Raw genomic sequence first — 19,507 nt, forward strand, 5'->3', positions numbered from 1 at the left:
AAAAAATTAATTTAGATAAATCTCAAAACTTTTATCCACATGGTTTTAAAATGTGTAAACAGTGTGTTAAATACGCAATTTAGTAATTTAAAGTGAAATATTAATTTTCATATACAGTAAAATCCCATGTTAAGGATCACAATAAACCCAATCGTTTTCTAATATACTGTTTAATTATATTTAAATATCTATGGTAAAAATTTATTTTTAATAAAAGACTTCTCATTTTATTCCTTTTCAAAATAAAAATGATTTATTGCACATGTTTATAATTTTATTTGCATGCATATTTATGATTTAAAGACTTTTTAAAATTGGATTATGGCACTTTTGTCTTTCTGTACTTTGGTTGAACTTGTCCTTACACTTTCTGACATGCAAACTCACTCTTTTGCAAACACTACTAATTAGCAGTCAACCACAATTGTGTTCACTGAAGTTCCTCTACATGCTGTTCCTACAAACCAGAAGTATCTTTTTGTTCTTTTTGACTCAGTTAATCTACTTGTTCAGTTTAATCCCCACTGCTGTAAACAATGAGCGCCTTGTTATTGGGCTTACTAATAGTCTGCCAAAAGGTGACTGCCGACTACGAGCTTTAGAACAGTCCTTCAACTAAAATATATTACATACACCATATGTCACCAGTGATGGCATAGCTACCTTTAAAAAATAACTTTAATCAGATTACTAAAAAGTTAATTACTGACTACTTGATTTGGAAAGGAGTTAAGTTAGATTAAAAGTAACTTTTTTAGCTACTTTCAGCAGCTGTTGACAATAATGTTTCACCACTTGTGAAAATTACATTGAGCTTTGCCAATACTTAATTGCAAGTTATTGTATGATGGTAACATCAACTATCTGTGCTGTCACTCGACACGTAGAGGAAATAAAATTACATTACAAAAGAACATAGTAACGCACAGCAACTTTAATCTGATTACTGGATTTGAAGTAGTAACCCGTTAGATTACTCGTTTCTGAAAATCGTGGTCTGACGTCAGTGACGCGTTACTGACATCACTGATTTCCACAGGTTGGCAGTATTCAACTTGAAGTTTGGCGAGGTAAAAATACCAGAAAAAAAGGAGGAAGAAAAAGGGACGAAACATTTAATTTCTTCAGGAAATATAAAATTGTATTTTCAGATAGCTTATATGCTTATATAACAACATATACAAAAGTAAATATTTATCTATATAAAAAAACATAACTGGCTGTAATAATATGAAAACAGTAAATAAAATACAATGTAAACACTGTCTGTGTGTGTGTGTGTGTGTGTGTGTGTATATATATATATATATTTATATATGTGCATACATGACGCCTGCGCCAAAACAATAAAAAAGAGGTTTGGTTGTTCTACAAATAGAAAAGAAGCATAAGGACCAGAAAAAAATGTGCTATTTTGTATTCAGATTTATAACTAGTCAATACTATATTTTTTATCATATACTTGTAATTTAATCAATATGTAATGGTTGCATACATGTAGCTATGCATCACAGTAGTTATCTTGTATCTAAATGTTTAATTTTGTAGATTTTCCTCAATCTAGTGAGATCAAAGATAATCCATGTAGGATTTCTCACATAAACATTAAAACAGTTGATTTCAATTGTTCTGTACTAAAATGGTGTTGAAAAAACATCTGTGCAGACTCTTGCCATATATAAAGTTAGACGTCAGAGCAAATTATTAAAATACTGAGTTGAAATGAAGCAATTTTTTTGCATAATGGAATTTTTTTTCCCATTTTCTTCATTTTAAATGTTATAAAATGTAAAGCTATTGTAAAACAGCCAACTAATTGCATAACAGGTAACTTTCCTCAAGAGCTGCATTCCATTTTCTTTCTTATATGTCACAAAGACCTGGCTGATGCAGAAGTGATTTTTTTTTTTAAATGAAAAGGGAAATGAGGAGACCGATCTGCTGAATCCGTCCCACTGGATCTGCTCTTTGCGGAGCATCGCTCTGCGTGTCAGAGGCAGCGCCTGAACAGAAGTGCTGTTAGTTGGCTGCTTCTCCTCGAATGTAAACGACAGGAAAGTCCCTGTTTGTTCACTTGGCCTCCAGCTGCTGCAGCAGGGGGTTCGCCTCGCTCTCTGGGGTTTTGACGCTGTCTGTCCTGACGATGCATGTGGGGCGGTGCCGGTTGAGCATGAGGATGAGCTGCTGGCGCTCCAGTTTCAGCTCCTCAATCTGGGCTTTAAGGTCAGAGTTTAGCATCTCTAATCGCTCTGACTCCTGGAAGGCCAAAGAGAAGAATGTTACCTTACATTGAGCAAAAATTTAATGGCAAAAACTGTAGAATAGTGCCGTAAACAAATCTCACCTTTTGTAGATAGTCCGTTCTCTCTTTCTTTTTGTTTCGACATCGAGCTGCAGCCACTTTGTTTTTCTCTCGCCTTCGTTTCCTCCTCTCTTCCTCTTCATCTCTCTGTGGAACAACACAGGAAAAGAACACAAGACTGCAATTCAAATTATTTATCAAACCAGCAATTCTACAATAGTGCAGAAAGTTAATGTCATTCACAACTCCTAATTCTGTTTGCCGATTGGCGCAGTTGAAATTCGACTGACGAAACAGGGGAGAAATTTCAGATGGCGTACTGAGGGAAGATGAAAATCAAGCGAAACTGCATAGGAAGGCAATGTCCAGGGTGGCAAACCAACATTAAAAAGAAATACGCCTTATAATATAAAGTTGTGCAAATGGTCTAATTCCTTGCACACTCAATAATTTTGGATTTACAATTTTTAGCTTAAACCAATAAGACTTGAAATTAACATCTCTGGATAATAAAAAGCTTGCATAGTTTCAATATTGTGCCATTTTCTGTGCTGTTCAATTAACACAAAGCGTTTTTTGCAAACCATTTATTTTATTGGCCATGTTCTGATACATCCACCAGATGCCACTATAGAGTAAGACATAATGAACAGAGCCTGCCCTGGATGGACTGGTGGTCTGTCCAACACGTAACCCACCACTGGCCAAATGACCGCTGCAGAAAGGCATCCATCCATCCTACCATCATTTTTGTAGAAATTTATGTGACTGACCAACACAAAGTAGTGCAAAATACTTGAGATTTCACCTTCCAACAGAAGAATTCCAAAAATGCAATCATAAACATACAGGCTGATTTAGAGCACACCACATTCACACTTCAGAATGTCCCAGTCAAAGTCCATGTTGGCAAGACTTGAACATGTATATTTACAGATGCTTTCCCTTCTATCTGACTGAGCTTGAGCTGTTTTGTAAGGAAAAAAAGGAGAAAAACTTCCTTCTCTATACGAGTAAAGCTTGTTGAGGCACATCCCAAAAGACTTGCACCTGTAATTGCAGCAAAAGGTGGATCTACAAAGTACTGACACAAAAAGGGCCTTTTTTTCACTGAGGTCTGTGGTTGTAAACTGACCAAAAAATAGAGAGTGCTGGATACTTTAACAGCACACTCTACAGAAAATAGCAGCTAAGCTCCACTTTAAGTTAATTTGTGCTGTTTTGCCCTGGAATTTTATCGAGTCAAATAGCCTTCAAGTTTAGCTGGTGAGCAAGTTAAGCTACACTTTTTGTCACTCCGTTACGTAAAATCCTAACTAAACACACCAGGATTTGTGGTTTCTATTGTAAAAACGTGGACAAGTGCCATATTTCATTTTTTTTAAGTAACTGCATGAAATTTTTTTATGATGCGTCTTTTTATTTCGTGGTGCTTTCAGTGGCTGAAATTAGTACAAACATGTCAGAAAATCTGAAAAGGCAAAAGTCTCTCAGATTGTCCTGCACCTCAGTTTTGATGACTACAGGCCTCTTTCCCAGAGTGTCCAGGAAAAGCAGGGGTGACAACATTGTTCCGATGTCGTGGAGATCGCCAAACCTCAGCTTGTCCGTCAGCGTGGTGGCGGAGATCCCAGCCAGCGGGCCCAGGCTGGGCAGGGAGCCCGCTGTCACAGAGGGATCTGGGATTTGTCCCGGCATTGCGTCAGGCTCGGCCTTGACCACAGCTGCGGGAGGCAAAGGAGGAAGATGGGAGAAGCGATCAGATGCAAGCAAAAATTTAAAAAATAAATAAAATGCTGGTATTTTTACAGCTGCATGAGAGCAGAAAACCAAGATATTTTTTAACAATAAAAGCGGACACTAACAAGGCATTAAATTGCATTAAGTCATACTTTAATCCGTAATACATTTGGATAAGAACTGTATCATGTTTAATACCTTTAAACACCATTAAGCATTCCATTGAATTATACTTTCTTCATAAGATTTTATTCTTCCACAAAGAACTCATGTTTACTGTTGGTGAACAGCTGCTCAACAGTTTTATGATGCATTTTATATTTCCTGTAAACAACCCCCATGCAGATATTTTATAACCACACCGTTATAAAATATCATTCATTATCCTACAAAATGATTTCAGATCTTGTTATGCTTGTCTGAAAGTCTGGTATACACCAGAGATGCCTCATAAATGCAGAAGATAACAACGTCATGGATACTTACTCAGCTTTATACCGTCACAGATCGTGGTTTTGGTTTTAATACTTCCAAAACCTTAAATGAACCCTCTTGATTTTCTCATTATAAAAACCGGCATTGTTTGTTTGTTTTTTGGGGGGGGGTTTTCAGGAGGGAGTTCAAATGTGGCGTCATGTAGTCAGAAGACATGCAGCGAAAAGCCAGCAGCGGAGGTATGAATTATTTTCCTCATTTTGTGCCTTTGAAGATGCATTTCCACTGCTAAATTTTGGCATATAACAAACAATATGAATTGCTTAGGCAACAGATATTAAGTACACAAGATACAAATTTACAACAGGCTTCTTTAACTCCAAATCGGATTTTTGTCCTTTTCAAACAACAAACCGTGTCCAAGTAGAAAATGTCAAATTCTTGAAAATGAAGCTAAAATGCGTTTAATTTGAACAGTTTGTCTAACAGCTTTGAGAAAGTTGCATTCTAGGCTGCCTGACTCACCTCTCAGTGATGAATAACTAGTCTGTTAGAGAAGCAGGATGCTGAGGTTGCTGCTCAGTTATTATTATTTCCCTGATTTTGGGGGTTGTAGGAGGGGTGGGGGGGATTAATGTACAACCATTCACAAGATCTCAGCAAAAAGTTGCCTTATTTAATCCCAAGAGATGAAAAGAAGAATGAACAACTGGTGTAAAACCAGACTCAAACAAATTTCTCCTTATTCCAACGAGAGCTGAAGAGAAGCCAAGAAATACCAGTTAACTGTGGTTTCCTCTTTATGAGACTTAATGTAAGCAGAGAGGAATGTGGCTGCCTGAGACGAGCACAATGTGGTTAAAACGAACTAAAATGATTTGCTGTGTTAAAAAAGAAGAAGGTGGCAATCTCACTGGTGTTTGAGTTGTGCACTGAAAACAGGTTTTCTTGTTAGTGGTGGCAAAAAAAAAACAAAAAAAAATGCAGCAGTGAAAAGTTAAATAGGTGTTTAAATGTTCAAGAACATGAAACCGAGCTGCTTGAGCAGAGTGAGCAAAACCAGGCAAAAACACACAGGAAATTAGCACAACCTCAGCGGATTTCCAAGATACACGTCAACGTCAAAAAAAAAAAAACATGGTTGCAGTCAGTTTACACAGAGATCTAATCCCACAATGCAGGATAAACTGGCAACATCAGGGAACCAGTGACACACCTGACTGTCTGTAAGGACAGAGATAAAGAAGGTCACCATCCACCCACTCTCTTCCGTTTAATTCAGAAGCTTAGGAGTGAAAACGGTCTATCGGTCTTAATTGGCCAGCTCAGAAATCTAAGCATGCAGTCAGGTCTTCAACAGTCCTGCTAATCTTGAAATGAATTGACTCGGATGTGTCGAAGCAGCAGACACATTAAAAAGTCGCAGAACATCAGCCCTCCAAATGCATAACTGTCAAGTGGAAAGAAAACAATGCATGATTTTCGAATGGTTTTACAAATAAAAATCTGAAAAATGTGATATGTGTTTGTTTTGAGATCTTCTGGTTCTGCTGAAACAGGTTTCCTTCCAGAATCAAGGTAATGTTCAGTCCGTGTTAGTGTTTTACATGTAGATCAAAAAAATATATATAACTAAATTACTGAATGATTTTTTTTTTTTAACAGGTCAATGCTACATTGTTTACACTGGAATTTATGTTTTACACAAACTTTTTCTGGTCTGTCCCAATGAAATGCACAGAACTTTGTGGCTGTAATGTGAATAAGTTAAAGATGCATAATTTGTTTCTGCAAAGCACAATTTATCTGAAGGTCTGTGAAGACACATTGTGTGTCACTTGTGCATCATAGATGGAAATATACAACTTTCATTTCAGCACTTCCCCTAAGAACAGACCAAAAGAGAAAGTAGAACTGTGCTGGACATTTTGCTTAAAACCACACACTCCTCCCAAAGTATGCAAAAGGTCAAAGGTAGAAACCTTTTAATAAAAGTTACCAGTGATTTGAGGTGAAGCCACATACAGATCTTTTCAAATGGTTTACTCTGCTGGATGCGGGCAGCGTTGTTTTAGCATCCTTCATTAAGACTATTCCTTTAAACAAAAAATCAAAGGCAGTTATTCACATTTCAGGTTGCTTTAAGCTGTTCTTTTTCCTGGGAAAGCCCCATCTTATTCCACGCTTTGCCTTAAAAATGTGTAGTCACCTCCTGGAAGATCACATTGCATGCATACCGCGCTGCTGAATTGGTCAACTTGAAAGCGGAAGTCCCTTTTTTCAGCTCTGGCGTTCATCTTATGTAACTTTGTCTTTCTATCAAACGCCTACAAATTACCTGCTGCAGCGTTTTTTAGTGCAGGATGGCAACAGATCAAATGTATTTTAAGCATCACTGCGTGGCATTAATGAGAACATTCTGTTCTGGATTGCTGCACGCTGGGATTCAAGTAAAAAAACAGCATGCAAAGCGAAAAAGAAAAAGAGAGACAAAGATCTGCAAGGAGTCGGGTCTACTTTGAACGCCGCAATTCGGGGAAAGCACAAAAGCCGCTGAATAACCAAGAACATCAGAGCTGCTGGCTGTCGGTGCAACCAATCCGCGGCGCGCCAACCAGCAGCGGCTCAGCGTGCGCAGGGAAACATCCAGCTCTCCTTCTTTTTTATTTAAAGGAAGTTTTCTTTTACCGACCTGACTTTGATCCCAGGTGCAACAAATGTCCTCTCTTCTGGTCGGCCGAGGGTCGGGAGTAGATTTTAAAAAGTGGAAATCGTTGCATCAGCCCGACTTTAAACGTGATCCCAATCTGGGAGGATTTGGGAATGCGGAAATTAAGCGATGCCAGGCAAACGTAAGCAGGGATGTTAAAAAAAAAAAGTAGACATAGTGCAGAGGGGGGTTTCGGAGGAGGGGGACTGGAAGAGGGGAAGTAACAACCGCTCCTCCCATGAAGAAACTGAAGCTGCACTACTGTTTTTACGGCGAAACCATTGCAGCAATAACCCATCTTCCCAGGCTACACTGCCTCGAAGTCAGTCGTTCACTCCCTGGTTTTCAAGATTCCGTCATTGTTGCTCCCTGAAACTTGAGTATTTTAAGTAGATTTTATGTTATAAAACATATTTGCTATCACTAGTTAAACCAGTTGGATTAGATCTCAAGTTTTGAACACCTTGTGGCGCTGCAGTAGACAATGTGGCTTTCTGCTCAGGGTGGCACACCACATGGGGGAGCAACAAGGCAAAACAACAAAACTAAGAATCTGTTTTTGCCCATGTAAAAGGGGCTCTATTGTTTACAAGTGTAAAATGAAGCCATTTTGGAGAAAACCCTCCCCCCACCCCCATCTTTTCCAAAATTCAGCAATTTACTTATCTTTTTGTAGAATGTTAGTCCAAGTTATTTGTGGACAAGTTGTTTTTTTTTGCTGTGTTTTTACATAAAATATTTTTTTTAAAAGCAGCTTGGGAATATACCAAAGCACAATGACACTTACTGCTGGTTGGAGTTCACAAAGCACCCAATCAAGGAGAGCTGTTTATTTTCCTCAGCATTGATTTTCTGTACCTCCAAGAGCAGAAGACTGGAGACGTTTCTGTGGTTCTACTGGACTTACGTCTAAGTCGGGAGCTGAGCTAAGTTGGTACCGGCATACCCTCCAGATTTGTAGCCGTACCTTTATCCAAAATATTGAGATGAAAAGTAAAAACAAGATAAAAAATTTAAACAAATTATCATGCCCAACTGTTTATCTGCAGAAGATATAAGATCTGATGATTTCTTGCCCTTCTCATACTCAACTTCCATCCATCCATTTTCTTTACACCCTTGTCCCTTAGTGAGGTCGGGAGGGTTGCTGGTGCCCATCTCCAGCTAACGTTCCGGGCGAGAGGTGGGGTACACCCTGGGCAGGTCGCCAGTCTGTTGCAGGGCAACAGAGACACACAACCATGCACACACTCACACCTAGGGGCAATTTGGAGAGTCATGTTTTTGGACTGTGGGAGGAAACCGGAGTACCTGGAGAAAACCACGCATGAACATGGAGAACATGCAAACTCCATGCAGAAAGACCGGGGCTGGGAATTGAACCCAGAACATTGTTGCTGCACGGCAACAGCTCTACCAACTGTGCCACTGTGCAACCCCTCATACTCAACTTATAAACATTTAAATCTCCAAACACCACATAAACTTAAATTATTTCCACATTACACGACACTTAAATCTCAGATTCTCATCCTTAAATGTACAATTATTTGACTCAAATGGGGTTAAATATATGTGCAGACCACTCTTTTGTTAGCTTGTTTCTCTTTCTTTAGAAATCATTTTTCTATATAATTCAAATAAAATGCAATTAGTTACATCTGCAAGGTGATAAAATGTTGAGGCACTATGAGTCTTACTTGCACTTTTAGATTCATGTAAAATTTAAGCCCAATTCTTTCTGAAAAACAAAGGTCAAAATTATTGATAAAAAAATTCTCAACATCAACAAACACCATTGGGAACATAGATTTATTATTATTAGTCAGCAGCATAGATAAGCAATCAATGCTCTCTTTTTTAAATGTTGACAAATAAGTCAAAATCTGAAAGGTAAAAAAATAAATAAAAGTTACATCTCAATAGATATAATATATATGTATATATTAATATAGTGTATAGCACTGGATGTTTTCATGGAAAACTTTCAACATTTCAACGATGAGGTCAAAGCACAGCTGATGTATGGATGAATATGTAAATGCATACAGCGATCAATACACTTTTGGCACAAAAAAACACCATACAGATACATCAAATTGCACAGTACACTTTAGATCTATTAACAGATCATGAATACCTATAGATAAGCTTTGAAAATTATTTGGATTTTCTCTGCATGCGTTTTTGAAACCAAATCGTCAGTCCCTCTTGTTGAATTAACAGCCATGCTTTTAGCTACATCACTCTGTTGGCTAAGTATCAGGACAAAGTTACATACTCAGTCAAACACAAGACAATTCATTTAGGTATTCCTTGAACAGTTACAGCATATCTGGGCATATGTTGTTGATTTCATTTTAAAGTCAGGTACCTGCAAACCAAAAAAAAACAAAAAAAAACAGATCAGGCAGATCTCTTCCCTCTCTGTGGATTATAAGGCGAGAAGCGTTGGCGAGTTCAGAATATCAACGGATTCAGCCTTGCTCAGACCACCTTTAAGGCCGTCCAGTTCCTCCTCCGCGAGAGAGTCCAGCTCGGGACACGCAAACGTGAACACAGACAGGTAGCTGCTGCAGGTGGGGGTGGAGGTCACCACCGGAGTGCTGAGAGGCTCCAGGTCACAGGAGACAGACTTATACAGGGTCTCCCAGTCCGAGACGCCGAGGGAGCTGCTCAGGTCTATGTCTGGCACTGATCGAGCCGTCTCCATGGGGATCCTGTCCTCCAGACTGGGTAGGATATTGTCTAGTAGCCCCTCCTTAATGTCCAGGGAGGGCTCCAGATCAGAGATGTTGATTTCAGCGTTGGCACACAGCAAGATATTGGAGTTCCCAGAGATGGCTGTGGACGGATCACTGGGGATGTCCATGTCCTGGAGTGAAGGAGCTTCCTGGATGCCTTCATCCTGAAGCCTGTCCTCATCCGGACTGGGCGGCAGCTCTGGGGAACTCACCGAAGCCTGTAAAATGGACTCCAGCTCCTCTGGGATCTGGCATACTGATTTATGTGTGGCGAGGATGAACTCGAGGCGCTCTTTCTCTTTGAGCAGGTTGGCTATTTCCGTCTCCAGGGCTGCTTTTTCCTCCTCCAGCTTGTCAGTCTCCTTCAGAAAGATCGACATCCAAAATCATCCACGTGGACAAACGCGCAGCAGTAAGTGCAAATGACAGCTGAGTAAATGCCTCACTGTTTACTTACAGCTTGCAGCGTATCTGTGAGCTCCCTCCGTCTGTTGCGACACTTTGCTGCAGCCATTTTATTCCTCTCCCGTCTTATCCGCTTCTTCTCCTCCTCCTCTGGAGACAGCTGGGGAAGGAAAGAAATGATTCAGTTACTGCCTGCATCTCCTCATCCACTCCATCCATTCTCACTTAAAGCTGTGGTGGGGAGAAAAAAAAAAAAAAAGCAAAGAAAAATGGGCGAAAGCATGTTTCGCTGCAATGCGTCTAAAAATAGATCATTGTTGCAGACTTGCTGTGACCTGAATTTAAATTGACATCCTAAGGAAGGCACACAGCTGTCGAGGAGTGCGCACACAACAGCACTGATGAGCACAAGGAACTCATCATCATGTATAATTCACATTTCTGTCTCTTTCTCTCTGTTGGACTGCAGATTGGCTTAATCTGAGCTACTCTCACCTGCTCCGTTTTCCCCTTTCTGGCAGCATTTTTTCCCTTGCTCCCGCCTGCTTTGGGTGTTGCCTGGTGAGAACTTTGCGGTTCATTGGCTTGCTTGCTGCCCAGAGACGGGGAGACAGATGTAATAATCGTAGGCTGGACCATCCACTGGAAATCTGGGGTGGAGGATATTGCTGTAACTGTTGGAACAAATGGATTGTCCTGAGCACTCATATCCTGGCTGACCTCCTGAAAAACATGAAATTGACAAAGGATTACTGATGTCTCTCCTTTCTTTTTTTTTTAAATGATCTTATTGTCACCAATAAAACCTACAATATGACCAGAAGACACAGGGTGCCCTGGATGTTGTATTGTTTTGACATATCCCTCACCAGAAATAGCCTTCTCCGGATCAATATTTGACTTTATCATTGTTCCTGACGTCAACACTGACGCAGAGCTGCTGAGGAGTCTCCTGAATGGATTTATTTTTTTCTCAATGAACCGCTGCATCGACACGCTCGCAATTGGTCCCAGGACGTCGGAACCACAACAACAACGCGCCATATACAGCCGAATCATCTTCGGCACATGGATCCGTTTCTATCAATGCGTCAAAAACATACTGCTGAAATTTTTTTTAGCGCATCCAAATTAATTAAAAATCCCATCAATCACCTCCCCTCCCCAACCACCATCTCGAAGATTAAAAAAAAAAATGTAAGCATCAGGGCGCCGCTGCTTGTTTTGTTTTTCTGTTGGTTTTTTTTTTATTTTTATGTGGCTCTCATTAAAATAGGTTTTATATGCTTGTAAAAGCGCCTCCTCCTCCTTTTCCTGCCGCTATAAAACAGTGATGTACATGATCAACAAAGCCATTCATACCTTGGCTCCGCTCTCCGAGGAAGACGCTGGAGAGCTCGCCTCTTCTGGCGTCTTCTGGCAGAGCGTCCCGACAGGAGACTCTGTCCGCAAGGTTGGAGAGACTGCATCCATATCAGGCGTCTGGTTGTTTTTATACATCAGAGTGAATAAACAAAAAAATAAAACACAACAACACGAGTCCTGCTCAATGACAAATATACATATATAGAACTTCCGCTGGGCAGAGAGCGTATCTTTTCTCCAGGTATATACCTGGTAACTGGATGACTTGAATGCAAGCCCCTCCTATTAAGCCCTGCTAGAATTTTATGAATGAACCAGGACTGTACCATCGAGGGGAGGGGGAGAGGCGGACTCAAACACACAGGCCTACATGCTCGGAAAAAAAGGAGCATCACTGTGACATTTAGCAGACGGCAAAGGCAAAATGCGAATTCATTGCGAAAATAATTATAATATCGGCCATATGCAGTTAGAGACTGCATATGGCCGATAATTCCCAATAATTCCCACGCAGTGAAGGGTGCGTGCATTCATTTAATTACATGTTTTGCAGAGACCGAGTGGATCAGAAGCAGCCAGATGATGTACTTTTGCACAATTTTCCAAAAATATATATTCATTTCTTAGCGGCAGAAATCATGCACGTCATCGATAAAATTACACGGTTCTGTGTCGCCTCTTTCGTCTTACTAAAATAGTACATATTTTTAAGAATTTTTTTTTAAATGCAATGTCTTGTTTACATCGCAGATAAAATGAAAACAATAAATGAGATCGGTGTTAAGGACAGACCGACTCTACCAATCCCAGACACCTTTTTACCCCTGACCGCCAATCAGCAAAGCGTCATGCCCACTTTGTCCAAATTACCGATCCAATCTAGCAGGGACCTTAGACTTTTTGTTTGGGGGAGAAGGGGCTGTGAAGTCATGTGACATGACCCGGAACTGAGGAGGAGGATTTAGAAGTGGAGAATCTCTTGGAGCAGCAACATCCTTTCCTCCCACCTGAACATCTGCATCTCTAAACTCTGGGGCCAGATGCCTCAGCCACGAAAATCTCAAGGACATTTCCACTCGGACATTGAAAACGATTGGAGCTTTTTTTTTTTTTTTTTTCTCCTCATCACAAGTTTTGCACAATGGTAGTGATTTGCACAAACTATTCAGACCACATTTTGTCACAGTACAACTACTAACTTCACTGTAGGTCTTGGGAAGTTGAGTGATAAGCCAACACAAAGTATGTCTTAAAAGTGTGGCATGCATTTGTATTCACCCCTTTACTCTGATACCGCTCCATAAAATCAGAAGTCAGTTAATTAGTAAATAAAAGCCATCTGTGTGTAATTGAATCTCAGCACAAAAGCAGCTGTTCAGAAAAGAGCTCCTCAGCTTGTTTTTCATTAACTTGAACTTCCCCACCACAAGGGAAGTCAAGTTAAAGAACAATATCCAAAGTTTTGAACATTGTACAATCCAAGGCGAAAGACTTGCTTAAATCGTTTAGCAAAGAACAGGCTAAATTTCTATCTCTAGATGTCCCAAGCTGGTGGAGACCAACCTTTAAATCTTCGTCTTGCTCATTTTTTTGACTTCTGGAAATAATGCATTAGTGGCTGAATACCATGCCATGTAATTGTCAAACAGTCTTACCTATAGAACTTATTACTTTATCGTGTATCAAGTTTGAACTACATTACAGCTTTTATATTTGCAGTAAACTACACGTTTAAAGCACACCTTTTTTTTTATTTATTTCCATACAGCTCCCATGCTCTATACATTCTTCTTAGCTTCTGCAGGTTGGGTTTCTGGAAATCCTACAGGAACAAAAACGCATAAGCACAATCAGAATTCAGTGCTGTATAACTGATTAAACCACAGATTGCTTTTATAAGGATTTATTGATGCTTTCTGGTACCTTCTGGTCCTTGTCCAGATGAAGGATATCTACTAGCGGAACAATGGAGGGACGGCCGTGTGCGCACTGGAAGGGCAGCTGGCACGAAGACAAGGATGCGACCAGGCTGCGGCACTCGTCCCGGCTCAGAGTGTCATTAAACTTGATGGCACCTTTTCAGCAGATTCAGGCATTAGGATAAAATACTTCTGACTCATTGGAAAAAAAACACAAGGCAAGAAAACAGTGATAATTTAATTTTTTTTACCATGGCATGCCAGTGAGGCAAGTACTTTCAAAACAGTAAGGGGCAAAGTTCCTCCAACTCTGCCTGTTAGACGGAGCAACTTAAAAAGGACAACAGAAGAAAAAATGGAATATTCATTAAGGGTATTAATAAAAAAAATTCAATGCTGTACGAGAGGTATCCAAAAACAATGTCATTTTACCTCAGTCTGCTCTCGAAGATACTCCTGAGTTGAGAAAAAAAGCACTGAGGTTGACAAACAGAACATTAAAACTCATATTTATTGATCTTATTATTATAAACCACCTTAAATCTGATCTTTTACCTCAACAACTGGCTTGATGACAGACGGTCTGCCCCGCCTGAGCTCATTACTCTCTTTCTCCATGAAGCACAGTGGTACCTTTCCCACAAACACCTGCGGAGCTCCTGTCTTTGAGAAAGTAACTTCAAGGCCCAAATTCCTCCACTGTGGCTGAGAAGACCTTTGAGAAAACCAAACAAAACCATCAAAGGGGGTGAAGATTTAAGCAGTGTACTCCCATCAGTAAAAACACCAGTTGCTACATTATTCTTCCATTTAGAATAAACAAAGGAGTGAATACAAAAGCACATAGTGAAACGCATTTAACATTTTTTATTACTAAAATGTTTTGAAATGTATACAGGTTTAAAATATGTTGAATTGTGTGGCTATAATATCATAAAATCTTCAGTGGTTGGTTTAGAAAGCCATAAACATGGAAAGAGCACCTAAGCAGCCTGAGCTCCTCTTCTGTCACGTTGATCCCCAAAGGTGGTAAGATGGTTGATGAACAAAGACGTTTCTTCCCGCTGGCATCTGGGTCATCTTCATATGAATCTAAATTAAAAATATTTAGTTATTACACAGCTTTCCTGATCCTGACATCAGGTGGATAAGCAGGATTTAACGCTGTCCACCTTTTTTTCCCCGCCTTTTTTTACCTGCAACTAAATTTTCAAGTCGAACTCTCTCATGTGCTGCATGTTGATCCACCAACACCAGAAGATTTCCTGTGATTTTAAAAGAGGAAAAAAAATTACACTATTTTGAAACTGTGTCACAAAACCAAGAGGTGGTAAAAAGTTTAAAATCGATACCTTCACTTTCAGTCTGCGCTGTTGAACCTCCTTCTCTTGCATTAATGAGGCAGGCAAGAAACTTTTTATCCACTTGATTAACAACCTATAGGATAAATAAGAATTATTTTAATTTCATAAAATGCAAATAAAACAAACATGAACGTTGCAAAAGAATAAATTCACCTTCATTGAGTGGATCATATTCTTAGAAAAGCGGTACGGAAAGAGGATGTTATGGATCTTCACAGCTAGTCCATCAGCTTGTCCACTGGATATATCCACACCAACCTGATAGTCAAAACACAGGTTCACAAACAGATATAAAATCTATTAAAAGTTTTATTATGGCAGGAAGCAGCTAAACATTTGAACATCACCACAAACCGTCTTAAACTTCAAGCTTTGCTTACTGTAGGTGGGCGGACAAACACTGGATTTTTCCATTTAGAGTACAATGCAGAAAGAGAGTTGGCGCTCTGATCGGCATCGTCTGCAGGGACAGGGAACACAAACTGTAACATCATGAGCCACATTCCTGCTCTCACAGCCACAAATCAGAGCACAAACTAATAGGATTTTATTAATAGACCAACACCTAGTAGGTAAAGCATGGTTTTAAAATAATTTATGAATAAAAAAAACTGAGAAGTGTTGCAAAAAAATGGCATTCATCGCTCAGTCAGTAATTTGGAGATGCACTTTTTAACGAAATCACAGCTGCAAGTCTTTTGAGGCATCTGGCTAAAAATAGCTCAAGCTCAGTCAGATTGTATGACGAGTGTCTGTTGACATTAATTTCAACTCTTGCCATTGATTCTGGATTTTGAGAAGTCTGGACTTTGACCGGGCCATTCTAATGCATGGTTATGCCTTGAGCTCAACAAGCCCACTGAAACATTTTTCTGCTGAAATGTGAACTTCCACCTCAAGCTAAAGCAGTTATCTTTTTTCTGGATTTTTCTATATTTAGCGCCATTCATTTTCTTGTGAATTCTAACGAGCTTTCCTACTGCTGCTGAGGACATGACTTTCTCCTTCCCCTCTTTTTTTAAGTTATTATAGCTTGGGATATTGTTTCATAACATAAATCTGCTTTAAGATTAAGGGGTTGCACTGGATTTTACTTGGGGGGTATCAGAGTAATCTGGGGCTAAATACAAATACCCACTATTCTTCCATTTTTATTGGTAAAACTCTGCAAACCACTGAACTTTTTCCTGCTGCTTCTGCACCATTTTGAGTTGGTCTATCAGATAAAATCCAGATAAAGTACACCAGGGTTGTAATGTGACAAAATGTGAAAAAGTGTAAAAGGTATGAACAGTTGTGACGACACCTCCCCCTCGAACAGTGATTAATCTGTCTGTGATGTACCTCTACAGTCAGTCCCTGAGCTAATCACTCTTCCTTGCCCGGATTTAGGCAGGAAAGGCAACACTAAATCCAGCTGAAATGGGTAACACATGTATTCCACACCTACAATTTAAGCAACAGGGAAACAGAAGGCAACACAAAATAACTTTTTACAATAAATTAATGAAGAATTCTTACTTTCTCCTTTTATACATGTACACCAGTTGCTAAAATATAACAGAGAAGTAACTCACCCATCTCAGAGATGACACTCACAGCCATGTTGGAGACATCAGATGTACAAGGTACTTGTGTTTCCTCTGAAGCCGGCTCCTCGTATCTGCTGAGCCCAGTCTTTTTGTTGATATAAACAGTTTTTCCAACAGATGCATCGTAATGATGGAGCCAGTCATTACACCTCGAGTCACCCTCATCACCAGCCAGTTGTTTACAACTGCTGTCCGATGGAGGGTCAACAGGAACTTTGTGGTTCTGTGGATTCTGACTGCTGATCCTGTACTGCGTGTCATCTGTAGATAAAGTGAGACTGTTTTTGTCCTCTGAAATATCCCCATGAGTGTGCTGCAAGGGTTCTTCATCTTCTGTCATATGTTGTTTTAAATGACAAAGCTTAGCTGCCAAAGATATTTTACTTTTCCTGTGATTAGCTGTGAGTGTTGCTGGGTTTAGAGAGATGGTCTGTGCTATCCCTTCTTCTCGAGGGTCTGAAACTTGATCTTGATTATTTTCTTCAAAAGCAGACAAACTGTGAGGAATTTTAGCAAAGATTGACGTCTGGAATACATGAGTGTCATTCTGTGGCTGAGGATGCTGAAATTTCATCTTAACAGACTTATTGCATGTTTGTCTAAACTTATCAAGCGATCCAGGTTGCTTGAATGTTGCTAACTTCTCAACAGGAATAACTCTGGGAATCTTTGAGGGGACGAAAGCAGCAACGTCTCGGTTTGATTCAAGTGTCATTTTACGTTTTGATGCAGTTAATTTCTCCTTACAATTCTGCCCCAAATCTTGAACCTGAAACAAAGGCTTGTTACCGTGAGATACATCTTGAGTCGAGAGACTTTGGTGAACATATGGGTCAGACAATCTAATCTTTCTGCCAGGATGCTGCAATATTTGTTTATTAAAGTTCAAATCGAGCTGAGACATTGGAATTTGGCTGGTGGGTAAATGTGAATCACTAGTGCTCTGCTGGGTTTCTTCCTCTGCACAATCTTGTCTCTTTTCTTTGTCTAAATTGTCAGGGGCTTCGGAGAATGCTTGCTCGCCTTTGTTTATATCAGTTGATGCAGGCTGCAGATCACGTTGTGGTGTCTCCTTATATTCACTGAAAGCAATCTCCATCTGCTCATATCTTTGAGCTTCATCAGCTCTGCTCTCAATCAGGTCTGACTCTAGGCAAACGCTGTCATCTGCTCTCCTACGATGAACAAAATTAGATGCCAGTTTCGTTCCAACACCGCAGTCCAGCGTGGAAGTGCCAACAGCTCCTTGGCCAGCTGTCTCAGTTTCCATTTTTTGATCTGTTCTTTCAGTACTAAAAACCTTAGGGGACACACAGTCCAAGTCCTCTTGAGAAAAGAGAGAGACCAAGTTCTCCCTCCTGAGAAAAGCCTTCACTGCTTCTTCTACGCAAAGCAAAACCCGATCCCAGTCTTTGAACTCCACCAGAGTTTTTGCTGGCTCAAGACAAATATCATACTCAGAGTAAGAACATTTTATATTGATGATGTAGACTCCATATTGATCCTGGTTTCGCTTAAGCTTTGGACTCCGGGTCACAGATGTCCCGTCTGGGCTGTCGTGCTTCTGGTTTGAGCTGCTCAGCCTGCGGAGGAGACAGTTTAGCAGCTTGTGGATCCGTGTTTTCAGCAGAAGCCTGTCGTTCACATACAGATACTGCAGGCTGTTGTTGTAGTGTCCCTCTTTGCCTAGGTAGCCAGTCACCTCAAACTGCTTGTGTGTGTGGCTGATCTCTCCCAGTTTCTCTGCCCGAGCCAGGTTGTGTATCTGAACAAAGCGATGGTAGGTGTCTCTGGCTTTGGGAAGCTGCACCATCATGGCCCCTGTGCAGTCATTCTTCAGGGTGAAGGACACAGAAGGATGCATCAGGGACACAGCCTCCACTCTTTGTCTGATCCTCTCAACCTCCAGGACTGCATCCACTCTCTTCCTCCGGACTGGCATGTTGTGGAAGAAGTTGCAGATGATGACAGTCGTTCCTGCGGAAGGTCGAGCCGCCTCTGCTTCGAAGACGTCCATGCCCTGTCCGTCCTTGAACAGTTTAACATGAGTTTTCACTGACAGTCTGGTCCGGGAGGAGATTTCAACAAGCGTAGCTAAAGAAACTATGCTCGCCAACGCTTCTCCTCTGAAGCCATAACATTTCAGGTTCTCTAGGTCTTCAATACAGCTGCATTTACTTGTGTGGTATCTGGTTCCCACTCGCTCCATGTCCTCAGCAGTCATCCCAGATCCATTGTCGATCACCTGGACTTTAAACGCCTCCATGTCCATCCTGACCCCCACACAGGTGGCTCTAGCATCGATGCTATTTAAAACGAGCTCCTCCACGCACTGCTGGAGGGACGGGATGGCCACACCGGAGCGAAGTTTCCCCCGAACCTCCGCTGGCAAACACCTTATCATTATGCTCCTTCGTTTTACTTTTCTTTATATTTCTGGCTCTTTACTTCACAAACTCGAGACGAGAGGCAGTCGGGGTTTTTAAAGTTAACCGTTGCAACCAAGCAAACTCGTTCTAAATATTTCAATAAAATACATTTTTAAAAAATCAGAGTTTGAGCGACTTAATAAAGGAAATAAACTGAAATAAAATTTAAACAGTGAAAATACCTTGTCTGTCGTATTCAGTCAACGTAGCACAAAAAAGACGTTACTTTTAACAGTTTTCTGCTAACAGCTGAATCGAATACTGCCACCTTTTGGCTCGTTGTAAAATGGCCTGAGTTTAGCGTCCGTGCGTCAACCAATCACAAAGCGGAATCAACTTCCCTTGAAGCTTTGGGAGAAAACGGGATCGTCGCCGCCATATTGTGTGTGGCACTTTGTTCAGCAAAAAGTATAATTCGTGGAGCTACAAGCGTGTTAGGTTCGGTTGAGTTGTGTGAGTGCTCTGTTTTAACACAACGAAGATATGGCAGGCAAAGGTGCTT

At 40.5% G+C, this 19,507-nt stretch overlaps 3 protein-coding genes across 4 annotated transcripts; all 3 read right to left on the minus strand.

Annotated features, from left to right (window-relative positions):
- Nucleotides 1–1,114: 1,114 nt before the first annotated feature.
- On the minus strand, nt 1,115–7,336 carry LOC106923544 (jun dimerization protein 2-like). The gene is made up of 4 exons (XM_014996622.2): nt 7,170–7,336; nt 3,809–4,026; nt 2,345–2,449; nt 1,115–2,256 (listed from the first exon to the last, which is right to left on the minus strand). The coding sequence occupies exons 1-4, from the start codon at nt 7,255–7,257 to the stop codon at nt 2,071–2,073; spliced, it is 597 nt and encodes a 198-aa protein (XP_014852108.2). The 5' UTR covers nt 7,258–7,336; the 3' UTR covers nt 1,115–2,070.
- Nucleotides 7,337–8,983: 1,647 nt separating this feature from the next.
- Nucleotides 8,984–11,809, minus strand: fosaa (Fos proto-oncogene, AP-1 transcription factor subunit a). 2 transcript variants are annotated; one of them, XM_014996615.2, is made up of 4 exons: nt 11,699–11,809; nt 10,832–11,059; nt 10,389–10,496; nt 8,984–10,293 (listed from the first exon to the last, which is right to left on the minus strand). In XM_014996615.2, exons 1-4 carry the CDS (start codon nt 11,807–11,809, stop codon nt 9,622–9,624), a joined length of 1,119 nt encoding a protein of 372 aa, XP_014852101.2. In that variant the 3' UTR covers nt 8,984–9,621. The 2 variants fall into 2 exon arrangements, with proteins under 2 accessions (XP_014852101.2, XP_014852100.1); XM_014996614.2 differs by lacking the exon at nt 11,699–11,809 and adding an exon at nt 11,147–11,524.
- Nucleotides 11,810–13,431: 1,622 nt separating this feature from the next.
- On the minus strand, nt 13,432–19,268 carry mlh3 (mutL homolog 3 (E. coli)). Its single transcript, XM_014996605.2, has 12 exons — nt 16,562–19,268; nt 16,329–16,430; nt 15,365–15,444; nt 15,138–15,242; nt 14,973–15,057; nt 14,817–14,885; nt 14,604–14,712; nt 14,176–14,335; nt 14,053–14,076; nt 13,872–13,950; nt 13,625–13,776; nt 13,432–13,523 (listed from the first exon to the last, which is right to left on the minus strand). The coding sequence occupies exons 1-12, from the start codon at nt 18,978–18,980 to the stop codon at nt 13,452–13,454; spliced, it is 3,456 nt and encodes a 1,151-aa protein (XP_014852091.2). The 5' UTR covers nt 18,981–19,268; the 3' UTR covers nt 13,432–13,451.
- Between the last annotated feature and the right edge of the window lie 239 nt (nt 19,269–19,507).

This window comes from Poecilia mexicana, unplaced genomic scaffold (assembly GCF_051168715.1).
Source record: "Poecilia mexicana isolate PSO_F unplaced genomic scaffold, ASM5116871v1 scaffold_22, whole genome shotgun sequence".
Classification (NCBI taxonomy): domain Eukaryota; kingdom Metazoa; phylum Chordata; class Actinopteri; order Cyprinodontiformes; family Poeciliidae; genus Poecilia; species Poecilia mexicana.

Excerpts from the sequence above, each read along its gene's own strand:
- LOC106923544 (XM_014996622.2), bottom strand. The coding sequence starts at position 7,257 with ATGCAACGATTTCCACTTTTTAAAATCTACTCCCGACCCTCGGCCGAC. Across the intron at positions 4,027-7,169 it reads GCACCTGGGATCAAAGTCAG|CTGTGGTCAAGGCCGAGCCT; the intron begins GTCGGTAAAAGA and ends TGCCTCCCGCAG. Across the intron at positions 2,257-2,344 it reads GAACGGACTATCTACAAAAG|GAGTCAGAGCGATTAGAGAT; the intron begins GTGAGATTTGTT and ends TTGGCCTTCCAG.
- fosaa (XM_014996614.2), bottom strand. The coding sequence starts at position 11,395 with ATGATTCGGCTGTATATGGCGCGTTGTTGTTGTGGTTCCGACGTCCTG. Across the intron at positions 11,060-11,146 it reads CTGTGTCTTCTGGTCATATT|GAGGTCAGCCAGGATATGAG; the intron begins GTAGGTTTTATT and ends CATGTTTTTCAG. Across the intron at positions 10,497-10,831 it reads GAAAGGGGAAAACGGAGCAG|CTGTCTCCAGAGGAGGAGGA; the intron begins GTGAGAGTAGCT and ends TTCCTTCCCCAG.
- mlh3 (XM_014996605.2), bottom strand. The coding sequence starts at position 18,980 with ATGATAAGGTGTTTGCCAGCGGAGGTTCGGGGGAAACTTCGCTCCGGT. Across the intron at positions 14,077-14,175 it reads TCATCAAGCCAGTTGTTGAG|GAGTATCTTCGAGAGCAGAC; the intron begins GTAAAAGATCAG and ends TTCTCAACTCAG. Across the intron at positions 13,777-13,871 it reads TGCCTCACTGGCATGCCATG|GTGCCATCAAGTTTAATGAC; the intron begins GTAAAAAAAATT and ends TCTGCTGAAAAG.